Source organism: Aplidium turbinatum, chromosome 9 (genome assembly GCF_918807975.1).
Source record: "Aplidium turbinatum chromosome 9, kaAplTurb1.1, whole genome shotgun sequence".
Classification (NCBI taxonomy): Eukaryota; Metazoa; Chordata; class Ascidiacea; order Aplousobranchia; family Polyclinidae; genus Aplidium; species Aplidium turbinatum.
The window spans coordinates 14,964,983-14,978,529 of record NC_137480.1 but is presented as its reverse complement, the minus strand read 5'-3'; the positions used below and the strand labels follow the sequence as shown (position 1 = coordinate 14,978,529).

The following is a 13,547-nucleotide window of genomic DNA, read 5'->3' as shown; positions in this document are numbered from 1 at the left end:
GATTGATTAAACTATAGTTGCTTGCAAAGTAATACTTGATTTGGCTCAATCTCTTAGTGCTGTCACCTTTACAATTACATAATTGACTCAAGCTGGTGTCATTTTTTAGGGAAAAACATTTTAAATGGTAGTTTGGCAAAATGCACGGCTTCACAGCCAAAACCGCTATCACCTTAGAAGTTGGAATTGACCACTTGGGAATTTGTATTTTGATCTAATGTAACAATTGATATGTTTAGCAGTATACCATTAACCGTTCTCATCTATGAAACATTTTGTTAATAGTGTAGGTTCTTATTGTATTGCTCTTCTTTATTTTTTGTAAAGATACAATTTGTTATTTTGTGAATTGAAAGATCTATTTACACATGATGTTTTCAACGAACTCATCACAGTTAGTAAAAGTTCTCTTTGGAGCTAAAAAGCGAGATTTGGATTATAATGAACAGAAAAATGTCGAAAAAATCATCAAAGCTCTTGTAAAAAAATTTAAGAAAGAAAAAAGTTTGGATGATTTGGAAAAAGCGGTAACAGAAGGCACGCCTCACACAAGATGTGTCACTGTTGGAAGGTGAAGTGTTATTTTAAGCCTATTTTTTAAACTTAATGCTGGCCTAATAGCTGTTATTTTTTTACTTGTTTAAAACTTTGAAAGTGTGCGACATTTTTCAGTCATGAACTGACTTTAATGCCTAAATTTATATAAAAATTACAACTAAAAGATATGTGAGCACTGAGCAGTTACTTTCTAATTTCCACGTGGAAAGTAACCGCTTACACATCTTTGGTTCAACTTTTAAAATAATGTATGTTTCACTTTTTTTCTCTTGCTTTCATTCGCACTACCCTATGTAACTTTGTAAATTTTATTTTGTATATTGTTTGCTCTGAGGGTTGGTCATTCCACATGGGATGCTCTGAGGATGCGTATTGTTATGGTGCGTGAAACGTCAAGTTTGGTTTGGTTTGGTTTTGAATCTTTATCCTCGGACTGACAAAGCCTTGATAGGTTATTCCTGGTACTTGTTCGCATACTTGTAGAGGCACTTGACGCAGGGCCGGTTACCGAGATTGGCAGAGTGAAGTTTTCCGATTGTTGAAGTCTTGTTGCCGAGAAATTATTCCATTCACTAGGTGCCGCTGAATGGAGAGCAGTCCTGAAATGCGTTGCTCAAGCGCACACCCCGAGAGTCGAACCAGCGCCGTGTGATCTTGAGCCGGGCGCGTAACCACTGAGCTATCGGGGCGGTCAAGTGAAACAATAAATCAACTTGTTTGTCTTTTGCTCTTCTTTTTACTTTCACTTAGATGAGCGTTGCAACTAGCGCAAGAAACTATAATTATCCTGAAGAACATCCAAACTTTTCAGTATCATACTGACACTGTACATTATTTGTTGAAATATAATATCCATATTTTTGCAGAAACGAATGGAGAACTTTGATGTGTCAAAACGACATTATTTCAACTGGAGAGTAAGTGGTATCACAGTTAGAAGGCTTATTTAGAAAGAAGTTTATTCCGTAATTACTAATTAAGTTGCTTTTACACTGTGCAAAACTTTGGCAATACTCTATGAAATAATAGTTACGACAAATGTGACATTTACTGTGAGCCAATCAGGTTATGCTTCTGTTTAGCAAAACTTTAGTTTTGGGTTGTACAAATGTACAATCAGTTGGTTTGGCCAAATGCATAACTTTTCAGATCAACATGAAGGTTTGCTTTGAGTGGTTTTGAGTTATGGTTTGCTACGATTTGTTTTAAAGTTCAGCGTTAATAAATCTGTACTGAAATATGCTTCTTACCGGATGTCTCAAATCTGGTATTTTTTCTACAATCTTATCCATTAAAGTAGGCTTCGTTTGTCGGGTCTGCTACTATTCGGTGAGTCCGATTCGGTGAGTTCCTAACCTCTAACCCCTACCCTAAAACGGCAACGATAATTAGGCTACGGTACCCGATAATTTAAAAAAAAAATTGAAAAAATTACCGAATAGGGATCGGACTCACCGAAACGGGCCATTCCGTCATTTGTCACCACAAAAGTACATTAAAGTATTTTTTCAATCCACAGCAAGTTTCTTATAGTTCTTTGGTGTTTTCAAAAGCAGATAATATTAGTAACGTTGCTGCAGAATTTGCTCACTGAAAAGGGATAGTTAGGATAGTAACATACTACTGGTCCTGTTTTTACAAGTTTATGCAGTACACTCACTGAGTCTTTGCAGTTCCAAAAGCTACCAATCGAAACTGGACTGTGAAAATTATGCTTTCAGATGCTTGCGTTTTGTCTTATTGTTTTTTCATTCACCAGTATATATACTGTAATATTGAATCTCACCCACTTTCGTTTTTGTAGCTTTGTTAATATTTCTATCCTACTGTTACCTATTTCTTTGGTTGCTTGTGTTTGGATCTGTATCTTTTTAATAATACTTGTAACGCTAAAATAAACTTTCTACTGCAAAATTGATTTAGTGATGCATAGTATGCATTTTTGCATAAAATGTAATACACTGTAAGGAACTCAAGTCATTTTACTGTTCTTCTGTATATTGTATATGTGTATATTTAGAGTATAGCAAATTTGTATTCGAATAGAAGACTCTTCTAAACAACGTTCTAAAGATTCCACCAAGACTGAAACAAACTATTAAGATTCTTTGGAAAGTGGGCCTACGGTTACTCTAATTTGCTGTGCTTTTTATTCATCGAAATTAAACACTTTTGTATGGTGTTAAAAATGCTTATTTGGATGATAATGTACTCAGTTGCGCCTCTATATGGCTGCATTGACACTGTCTGGTTTGTAAATTGTTGAGGAGCAGCAACACATTCTGTGATGGATACAGCGCTATATAAAAACAAGCATTAATATTTATATTTTACTTATTTTATGGCTACCTGTGTTATTTTATTTACCCAATAGGGTGTTCTTGAATTGATGCTTTATGCTTCCTTTAACAATGTCAATTTTATTTAGCACGATGGGCACGAAATCCAATGCAGCAATACTGCCCCATGAATGGGCTTGCCGGTTATGGAGATGGCCATATCTCAAAGCTGCATTTGAACTTTCCTGCATTCCCACATGTGAACATGGATATGAGCGGAACACGTCTGAAATTTGCATCCAACCTTACCATTACAACACAATCGAAGCTCCAAGTAAGCTTTGTCCTGGCCATGTCTTTTAGGTGCAGACAGTTACTCAGTTAGGTGCCTGCTAAATAGGTGCACGCACTGTGTTGTCAGGATACTTAGACGTGTCGCACTGTGGCTCCCGGTCATTTAGGTGCTTAAAATTACACAGATAGCCTAGGCTACCTTAAACCTTGGTCAGACTATATATAAAGTAGCATTAGGCTACTCTTGATCAAAAATGTTAAATTGTATCAAATGCCCCATCTCCCAGTAACAAAATTCTGCGCGCGCCACTGAACGTCCTCTCAATACTCGTGGTTCACTGGATTGAGTAAGCCAATTACATCGTCTACGTAAAATATTACATGCAAGACATTAAGTGTGTTGTATCATATTGTTTGTTTTAAATACAAAATTTATGCAAATGAATAACTTAGCTGTTGCAAACGAACAAAATATCGTCAATGCAAGCTGATTATGGTAGGCTATTTTTATATATACAATATAACTTGCTGGTTCCAAATACCTTAAATTGAAAAAATCCTGCATACGCCACTGTCTGCAGTGTTACTATCAAGCGTATAAAGAAATAAACTTTGCTGGGAATAGCACCTAAATGACTGGGCGCCACAGTGACGCGCACCTAAATATCCTGACGCCACAGTGTGCGCACCTATTTGGTAGGTAGCCTACCTAACAGACGTGCTCCGGCTTTGACTTCATGCTGATTTTTAATTTTGTCGTGTCTACCAAACTGACGATGAAATGCAAACATTAAACTTAGAAATTGTTTCTCAACAACTGTTTACGAATTAAGTGGTGTTTTATCATTTCAAGTTCAATCCGTTAAGTATAATTAGGTCTCGTATTTTAATTTTGGCAATGCTTAAGTTATCTTCAAAACTTTAAGATTATTACAAAAAAAGCCTAATACAGTAACGCAAACTGTGTCAACTTCAAGCCTAAAAAGTTGTGCTTTTGTGGTACTGTATTGCGGAGTCAGTGCAACATAGCACATACTAATACGCTTATTGTTGCTAGCTAGTTGAATTATTACTGCTTTGTTAAATAAATACTTTTGTCTTCTTTGTGGAGTGTGTGCCCACATAGCCCACCTGTTATGTTTTGAGAAGTTTTTCGCTCTTGAATCAAAACGTTTGCCCATCACTGATTCATATCTTGCCTGATGTGCAATATAACAATTATATAAAATTGCATGCACTATTCAGCTCTTCCTCCAGTTCTAGTCCCAAAGTCTTCTGAACCGCTTCCATCCAGAGACGACTTTCCACCAATTAACTTGGATGGAACTACAGTGCCCAAAAACGCGACTTACATAGACGGAATGGAAACCTCTGCTTACAGAGTGCCAGGTAAACAGAAGTTTTCGTGATCTCAATTCTCATTGACCCCATGTATTTCCAACAACATAAAACGTTGTCTTATCTGTTCATATAAAATTTATTACGTCGGACAATTACAACAATCGAGGTTCATTAAGATTGCCAACGCCTACTTCGAGATTCACCAGTAGAGTTTTTTTGTCACGTGGGTTTAATGTAGTTATAATGTCTGCTAAAGTTATCTCTGTTATACCTTAATGGTATTGATTTGTATCAAAAGAAAGGCTTTTATCTGAATTTTTCTAGGCGATTTGATTTAGGATTGAAGTTAAATTGCATTATTCTGCCACTTTGCTTTGCTGCTTTTCTTTTCTTCTGTCAATCATTGTCACAAGACCAGCAGCGCACTCGTTGTTTTCAAAATCTTTTGTAATGTAATACATATATGTAATACAGCAGTTGCAACTTGATTTTAAAGGGATACTAAAAGAAAAACCTGACTTGGCGATTTTCCACGTTCTTTGTGTTTAACATGCTACCATAAAACGATTTTAGATAAAATTTTGCTCCATTGCGGTCTGATCAGCATTCCGCGCGTGCTTTTGTCAGAGCTTTCAAAACGGGAATGGGCGTGAGCAGCGAAGCGTGCGACTGTACAGTCTACGTCACTATAGACTAGCAATCAGCTGATCGAGCAATAGTTGTTACTGGGGGCGATTTAACTGTAGGCTATGTATGTATCAAAACAGCAGATTTCAACATCAAAATATCAGACAGTTTGCTCAAAACATCAGATCTGATGTTAAAACATCAGATGTGGTAACGTGGCTTTTGTTATTGCTGTCGATAGTGACGTATTCTCGAGCAGTGTTTCTACTTTTTGGTCATTTTAAAAAAATTAAAAATAAATGAAACATTGGACTTTGGGCCTTGCCAGTGCCATTGAAAACAAATTTTATTCGGTAATTTTTTTTTTTTTGAAATGTATTCTTAAATGTTCAGTTTACGCATTTTAATGATTAATTCCCGTTTGAAAATTTCATTTAGTATGCCTTTAAGAGTTTTGAGATGCGGAGGTGAATTTAAAAACAACTGTTCGGAAGCCAGGGAAAATTCGATTTTTTGGGTTCTCGCGTCAAGCTAGTCATTATTATTGCTAAAATATCTGATCCTTCAAATGCTGGTAATTGGTGCGGTGGGCCAGCGTTTCCGCGTAGTCATACCCTCGTGTTCAAGAATTATTGTATTCGCATTGATGCGGTCTGGGTCAACAAAATCTGTCGCTTTTACATTGATAGAGCATGTGCACTGTGCAGTCGTTACAATACAAAAATGAAGGATTTTGCTGCCCGGGCATATGTGCGACCCGCAAACTTTTCTTTCCTTCAATCTTTAAAGTGGTCATATTCTTGTCTCAGTTTTTGTTTGCACTTCCTTGCTAAAACACCATCATGCGTCACAAAATTCCTTCTCACGGTTGCCCTCCTGGTTAAAACCGGCATCATCTAACGACGTTGAAACGATGTAAAAAATGCAACCCTTTCCTTGTTGCTGTTGACCCAGTTTTTTTGCAAGCTGGTAAACGTTAAATTGGTTTTGGCTTGCCATACTGAATTGTATTCAAATCACATCCTCCTATCGCAAACAAACAGAAAGCACGCCCTATATGACTGTTATTCAACGTATAGTTCAAATATCATGTTACTTAATCTATGTTTCGCTGGTTAGCCTAGATATCTGGCATTTCTCGGTGGGAGGTTTCTCGGTTGGGAATAAATGCAAAATAGCAGTACCATCGGTGGGAGGTTTATTTTCATCCATGCTGACTTTTCGGCTGCATAGCCGACTGGCTGCATAGCCACTCAAAAGGACTTCGGTTCGACACCGCTCAAGAGCATGCAACTGTGTCTTTGGCAGCACACTGACAGGCATGCTAACACTAAAGGTGATTCATTTTTTTTTACATTTTCTCACGGATTCGACGTCTGCAGATGTTGATTGGTGTAAAAAGTTACTGATATGCTAACTAAAATTACACGGCCAAGTGCATTTTGGTGCCTTGCGTTTTTCCCAGCTAACAATGAACGTTAAATCAATGTAGAAATGGCAAGTTTTGTTGTCTGGGATAGGTGTGTTGTGTGTTGCTGAGATTGCTCTCTCGCGGTTTGCTTAAAGAAAAGTTTCGAATTCTTCAAGCTGCCAATGTCATCAGTATAATATATGACGGATGAAATGCTTTTGCCTACAGCTACGACTGTTGTCTTTGTTTCTTCAGACTGTAATTAGTGCAATCTGCTATTCTAAATGTTGTTTGTAAATCATTGAACTGTGCAAAGTTTGATTAATCTTTTTAACTCTTCTGCTGTGGTTCTGGGTGCGAATATGCTTTTGTCGGTCATTGTAACCTATTTTCTTTGTTTTTGTTTATTTTTTCAATTATTGTATGTCTGTGAAAGAAAAAATGATTTCGAAACGTAGTATTTAACTTCAGATGCAGAAGAATTTTTGCTTCTGCATTTTATTCAAATTGGACGACAGTGTGAGGCCATTGACGTCCGCATAAAGTTAAATTTTTTGCTTTTGTTTTTGCCTGGCTCCATATAAAATGTGTCATTTCAAATATTACAATAAATAAGGAGTTGAAACCGTTTCATTTCCGGTCTCAAAAATATGCAAATTGGTTATCGGTAATTTCCTTGTTACGCTGATAAATCGCAAACCATAAAAACATCATGATGCATTTTCACTTATTACAGAGTTCGTTCACAAGACTGGTTAAATGCCGTATGGGGGTTGCTAGCTTACAAACTTGTTGCTTTCACATCATTCTGCTATATAAACAGATTTTAAATTGCCAGAAACCCTGATAAGATCTGGGAGTTTTTGTGAATTTTCAGCCAGCAAAATTAGTCTTTTTACAAGCTGGGTTATTTTAAAGTAGTTACAGTTAACTTATCTTCAACGTATAAAAACAACGTATTGTAATTCTCATTACTCCCGCCGAAAGCCCCAATCACGAATGCGATCGATCTGACCTTTCTGAGTGCATACTGCATATTTATGTATTTAAAACAGTTGTCAAAATATGATATTTTTGTTTGTCGTATCCAGGCTTACAACCTTACACCCGGTGGTTGAAGATTTAGATTAAGTGGACGGGAAGGCAAGTAAGCTAATCTTCGTGTCCACCTTCAGAATATGATATGATGGGTTCCCTTACAAAAAGTTTGAAAGCTAAAATCATTTTCATTGTCGTTTCACACCAAGCCAGAGTCGCGCTTGCTTGACGAACTTTGGTAAAATGAAACCTTTCATCTACAGTGCACGGCCATTGGCCAGTGTGAACTGCAAGTGGGCAATGGACTAGATCACTAGACGTAAACTTTCAAGACAGTGTCAAAATATTGGTCTTTAGACAAGGTGAAAAGCCAACTGTCTCCCAGCAGCCCAATCGGCATTTCATACATGATGCTATGAACTTTCATTAGTATCATTTTTGTTTTGCTCTAACAGTGGTACCAGCAAACATTACACTCTGTAAATGCCAGTGCTCATTACAGCCTAACAGTCAGACAGTGATGCATAAATTGCGTACTAAAAACCACCGCTGATACTGAGCCTTTATACAAATAAAGAATGTCATTTCCTAGGAGATAACCAACATAACAAAGTTATTCACAAGTAGCTGACAAATTTCTATCTTTTCTTTCACGAATTAACATCAACTCAAGCTTCACAAAATTTTGCGACAAAATAATAATGGATACATTGGCTTGTAGATACTCCACCCCCTGGCTACGTCAGCGAGGATAGCGAAGCGAACGATTCCGTCGGAAGTCCCGGTCCGCCATCTTACACATCAGGTACTTCCTTGACAACAAACAACCAGTTTGCAAAATCCGTCCTTTTTGCAATGTTTTAGCACCCGCAGACCTTCAATCAATGTAAAATGGGTGGATTTTGCTGCATGTGCAATGATTTTTCGCTATTCAAAACATTGTAAGCCAAACCACGTCTTTTTACGTTGGAATTACCACGACACAGCCGCCCAAATCTACTTTCACGCACGGAAGGTTGCTTGCTATAGGTTCACTTGTAAACATGTATGCTATATTCCTAGTAGTGGTGATGTTCATTCGTTGACTTGTTGATTGCTTTCACAGAAACGAAAATGTCCTATCAGCAAACCGCCACGCCAGCCTTGCTAGGTAATATTGATTAATGGTTGCATAATCTTAATTTTCTTGCGTAAATTCATGTCGTTCGTGCTTTGTCTTGAACAACGTGAATGGGAATTGTGCTATTTTTATACAAAAAAATTAAAATGTACCCGTTTGTTTACTCGCTCATCTTTAAGTTTTTTTTTTGAAGTAATGAAAACTTTTGTAGAAGATATACCAAATATGTTGACAGAAGCTTTCATGTTTGATTTCTGCAATTTCCGTTTCCTATGTCACAGCACAGATAAGAAAAATTAATATTATGACGTCAGTAAATCGATTAAGGCAAATCAACTCGAAGTGATCCGCGCATATGCGCGGCAACGCTACCATGCAGAAAGCTACACTAATAACGGCTTGATCAGAATGAAAGTTTTCAAATCCATTATCTTTTATTATCGGTACGATGCAACAGTGCACAATTCTTTTTCTCGTCATGATTTTTTAAGGCATTAGAAAGTGATAAAAGTGGCAGCTGACTTTGGTGACCTTTTGGTCTTTCGTTGGCAGTTGCTGTGCGAATATTTTGTTCATTGTGTTGTGTATATTTTTGTTTAATTGCCAGCAGAAAAAATAAATAAACTGAACTGATATCCCATTAAGCAAAATCCATTCTTTTTTTACATTGATTCGACGTCTGCAAACGTTGAATCAATGTTAAAATGACCGATTTTGCATGATGGGATAGTGATCACAATTATGTCATTCAGACGCACAACCAGTGGCGTACTGCGAACCCCCCTTCTGGTGTTCCATCTCTTACTACGAGCTGAACCAACGGGTCGGGGAGCCCTTCCACGCCTCCCAGCCCTCCCTTACCGTGGACGGCTTCACGGACCCTTCAAACTCCGAACGATTTTGTCTCGGTCTGCTTTCTAACGTCAACAGAAACCAGCAAGTTGAGCTGACGAGACGACACATTGGTACGACAACTTTCACTATGTCATACATTGCTACAAATGAGAACAATCTGACGATTTTGTGTCGCAGTGAAGAGCTAAATGATTAAATGGATGTTTTTTGTGGTTACTGGTTAGCTTTGCGAGATGTCTTGTTGATAAACTTGCTAAAAGATTTTCTACGTTTTTTTTCTTTAATTTTAATTGTCCATTAACTTTACTGCATAGCTTCAATCTGAAGCATTAAGAAAACTGTTCTCACCGCTAAGGTACCAAAAATTTGAATGCGCAGGCAAGGGCGTACGACTCTACTACATCGGCGGTGAAGTGTTCGCGGAATGCTTGGGAGAAAGTTCTATATTCGTGCAGAGTCCGAACTGCAACAAGCGCTACGGTTGGCACCCTGCCACCGTGGTCAAAATCCCTCCAGGCATGTGCATTGTGTAATTTCGGCATAAGAGTTTTCTCCAAAACCGTTAAGTTTTACCAGCATGGTTTCTAACGACCTATATCCGAACAAACGCTCTCAACCAATTGACCGTTTTATTCAATTCGCAAGCATTTTACGCTCTTCTGTTATATGGTCATCAAGAATGATTTACAGCTCTGTTTCGTAACATGACAGCAAACGCTTTCACGTGAAACAAATTGCCCCGAGAAGTTTCGTTAATGTCTTTCTAATGCCACCTGTGGGCTTATAAAATTTGTCAGCCATTGTTATACAATCTGATATTTTTTCTCATTACAGGATGTAATCTGAAAATATTCAACAATCAAGAATTTGCCTCTCTCCTTGCTCAGCTCGTCAATCAAGGCTTCGAAGCAGTCTACCAACTAACCCGGATGTGCACGATTAGAATGAGCTTCGTCAAAGGATGGGGAGCAGAGTACAGGTGACGTTTAATGCTTGAAATGGCGCTGAGAGTTAACTTGAATATTGCCGTCGTCAGCGAATATTTGTGAATGATTAAAGGTCATAATAATCATTTAGGAAACTTCTAAAAGTTAATTTCACTAAGTTCGTCCTGTCATCGATTTCCTATCAGCTTTTATCACAATTTTGTTTACTTTTGGCATTGAAAACTTGCGTTGTGAGTGTGAGAGCCTCATGTGAGTTTGACTCATGTCAAACTTATTTGAAATCAACGAGATGTGGCATGTGAAAGAAGAAATACTTTTCAGGCGTCAGACTGTTACTGCAACACCTTGCTGGATCGAACTTCATCTAAACGGCCCGCTTCAATGGCTGGACAAAGTTCTTACACAGATGGGTTCCCCCGGCATGCCATGCTCGTCGATATCATAACCATCTACACCTTGCTTCTCTATCGCGTCTCACCAAAGCGACCGATTGGATAAGTCGTGACTTGGCCGTTAGATGTAAATACTGTTGCTTACCTGCAGTGCCATTTACTGCCGAATGTGTTTTGCCTTTTCAATGAAATGTGAGGTTTGCAATGAAATGTTATCGTGGCAGTTGTACATTCTTTGTGGATAAACACTCTCACCATACGCTTTTCTAAAAAGTTCAGATGAAAGCCGCTTTTTTGTGCTTCGTGGATTGTGGCCAATTGTTTGCAATGCGTCGTGTCAACGTGGTATGCCATTCTAACGGCACACCAACACTAAATGTAAATATGATAAATTATTAAAACATAAGCAAGACATATTCGACTTTCATTCACTATAACGCTTCAGCCCATTGTTAAACCGTCACGCTGCGTACTGGTGTTGTTTTTAACGTGGCTCCTTGCCATTTGTACTGGCTAAAAATAAGCTTCGGAGTTGAAAACAATGCTGACTTGTTTGGCAACTTAGCTTCTGCTGCCTCCTTCTATTAACACCGGTAGAAGTAAAGTTATTCAATGAAATTTCATTTTCTACCGTGAAATGTCACAAAGAAATTAAAAGAGCTTTGTGTGAGCAATTTCAGACTTTTTGTGTGTCTGTTGTCTCACTTCTATCAGCTGTGACTGGCTTTCTGATCAAATGTTTGATTAATTTCAAGGGTTTTCCCCTTTGAGAGCGGAAGTAGGAAGCATATCGTGACACTGCTATAGGAGTTCATTTAATCAAAATCACGTCACGTATAATTCTAATTGTGACAGCTTAAATTAAGAAAAACATTTACTTGATCAAGAACAGCTCATACATGTGCCCAACCTTGATGATCAACATATTACATCAGTTAAAATTTCGGTTGTCATGCTTATAGCAAATGGCAATTGCTTTCAACCAAACTCTTGTTATTTTGTTGATTCACACGAGACATTGGCTCAGAAAGTAGACTATTCTTATTTCGATAAGTCGCTCTCGAAGCTAACTTGTCTCGAAGAGTCTACGAAGTAAAACTGTCGTTTTTCCCTTAATATTGTTGCATACTTTTAACGTTTTTGCATAAAGTACAATATAGTGTTTCAAAAGTAAAAGTACTTTTGGCAAAAGGTCGAGCTTTGTGCTTGAGTTTCCAATGTTGCATGGGAATGAAAGCAACAACAGCCTCTTAAATTTTACTCCTATTTTGTATATACGTATATGTTTTTGTACATCGTGTTGCTATTCGCTTGAGACGGTATGTCAACATGAAAATAGTGTTGACTGTGATTGTTGGACTGTGACCTTTAGCAGTTAATCGTGACCAGCACAAACTAATAGTAGAAATTTGATTAAAATTAAGCTCGCTGTTTAGAACAGTTCGAGCGATGCAAAACGGGTCATCTAAGTTCGCGAAATTCGGCGAGTATAAAAAAAAATCTAATCGGTGCAAGTTTGAAGTTGGGAAGACGCCTATGAGCTGTACCAGCGTTCAGTATCCCGTGTTGACAGCTCCTTATTAAGATCAATCATGGTTATCAACTACTGTACATGAAAAATTTTGATCAATGTTAAAGATAACTGTCAACTTTGGGGACTCCGCCTCTCAATTGGTCGTCACACCACTCGGCATGCGACAACCCAGCAAGTACATTTCAGCTACTGTATAAGCAAACGAGATTTTCATCTAGCATTGGACTTGCTTGGTCATCGCTTGTTGAACTGAATTTGTTGACATGCCAGGTTTTGGGTTGTCACTTGCTCAACTGCTATTTTTTCAGTTCACAACGGCTGACTAGCATGAGACTCTTGGCAATTGTTGAAGTGTCAGCTTCAGTTCGAGGGTAGAGATCCCCGTAATGTTACGGGCTGTTTTTGTTGCGCTTTTGCATCAACCTCTGCGCTGTTTCGAAATAGGGACAAGTGGTTCATCACTTCACAATTGCAACAAACATCTCATTGAAGATAAAGTAAGCAAACAGCGTTGTCATCCGGCCATGTACTGATATTATATCTTAATATTGTGTGAGAAGTAAGAGCAATTTCATCAAATCAGCACACTTTCTGTAATCTGGTTGGAATCCGATTTTCGGTACCGTAGTTAGAATCTATATTGAAGCAAGTACCGGTAGCTTAGATGTTCTGTAAACAAAATTTACATTTCTAGGGAGAAACAGCTCATTTGTCTTCCAGGACATGGACATAACAAAGTAATTGTATATTATATATTAGTTTAAAAATTACGTCATTTACAATCCCTTGTAGGCTATAGCTAAAAAGTTCGATGCGTGATTGGCAGACGCGGCCGCAACGATAACATGTAAAGCCTGCCACCGGTGATGGTGGAGAGTTTGGACGGTTTTGTCTATTGCGAGTTGCGACGCTTTTACTCTTGATTAGTGAATGCGGATACGCGTTTCCTTATTCTTGGAGACAGCATCATGCACAGTGAGTCTCCACGGATTTCTGCAGCAAGGTTTATCCAATATAGAGTGTTTCAGTTGCTTAATTTCAGTGATTTTTTAGAATGTCCTTGAAGCGCTTCCTGGGAGCGCCAGCAATACGGCGGCTTGTAGAAAGCTCTACGAATAAGGTGATCTTGGGGAGTCTGATTGTCCATCATG

The 13,547-nt window shown here is 38.2% G+C and overlaps 1 protein-coding gene across 1 annotated transcript; it reads left to right on the top strand.

Moving 5' to 3' along the window:
* The first annotated feature begins 297 nt into the window (after window positions 1-297).
* LOC145776616 (SMAD family member 3-like) lies at window positions 298-12,207 on the top strand. The gene is made up of 10 exons (XM_082587846.1): window positions 298-571; window positions 1,425-1,475; window positions 2,987-3,171; window positions 4,377-4,520; window positions 8,270-8,353; window positions 8,654-8,698; window positions 9,421-9,633; window positions 9,902-10,039; window positions 10,358-10,502; window positions 10,792-12,207. The coding sequence occupies exons 1-10, from the start codon at window positions 369-371 to the stop codon at window positions 10,913-10,915; spliced, it is 1,332 nt and encodes a 443-aa protein (XP_082443972.1). The 5' UTR covers window positions 298-368; the 3' UTR covers window positions 10,916-12,207.
* Window positions 12,208-13,547: the final 1,340 nt, after the last annotated feature.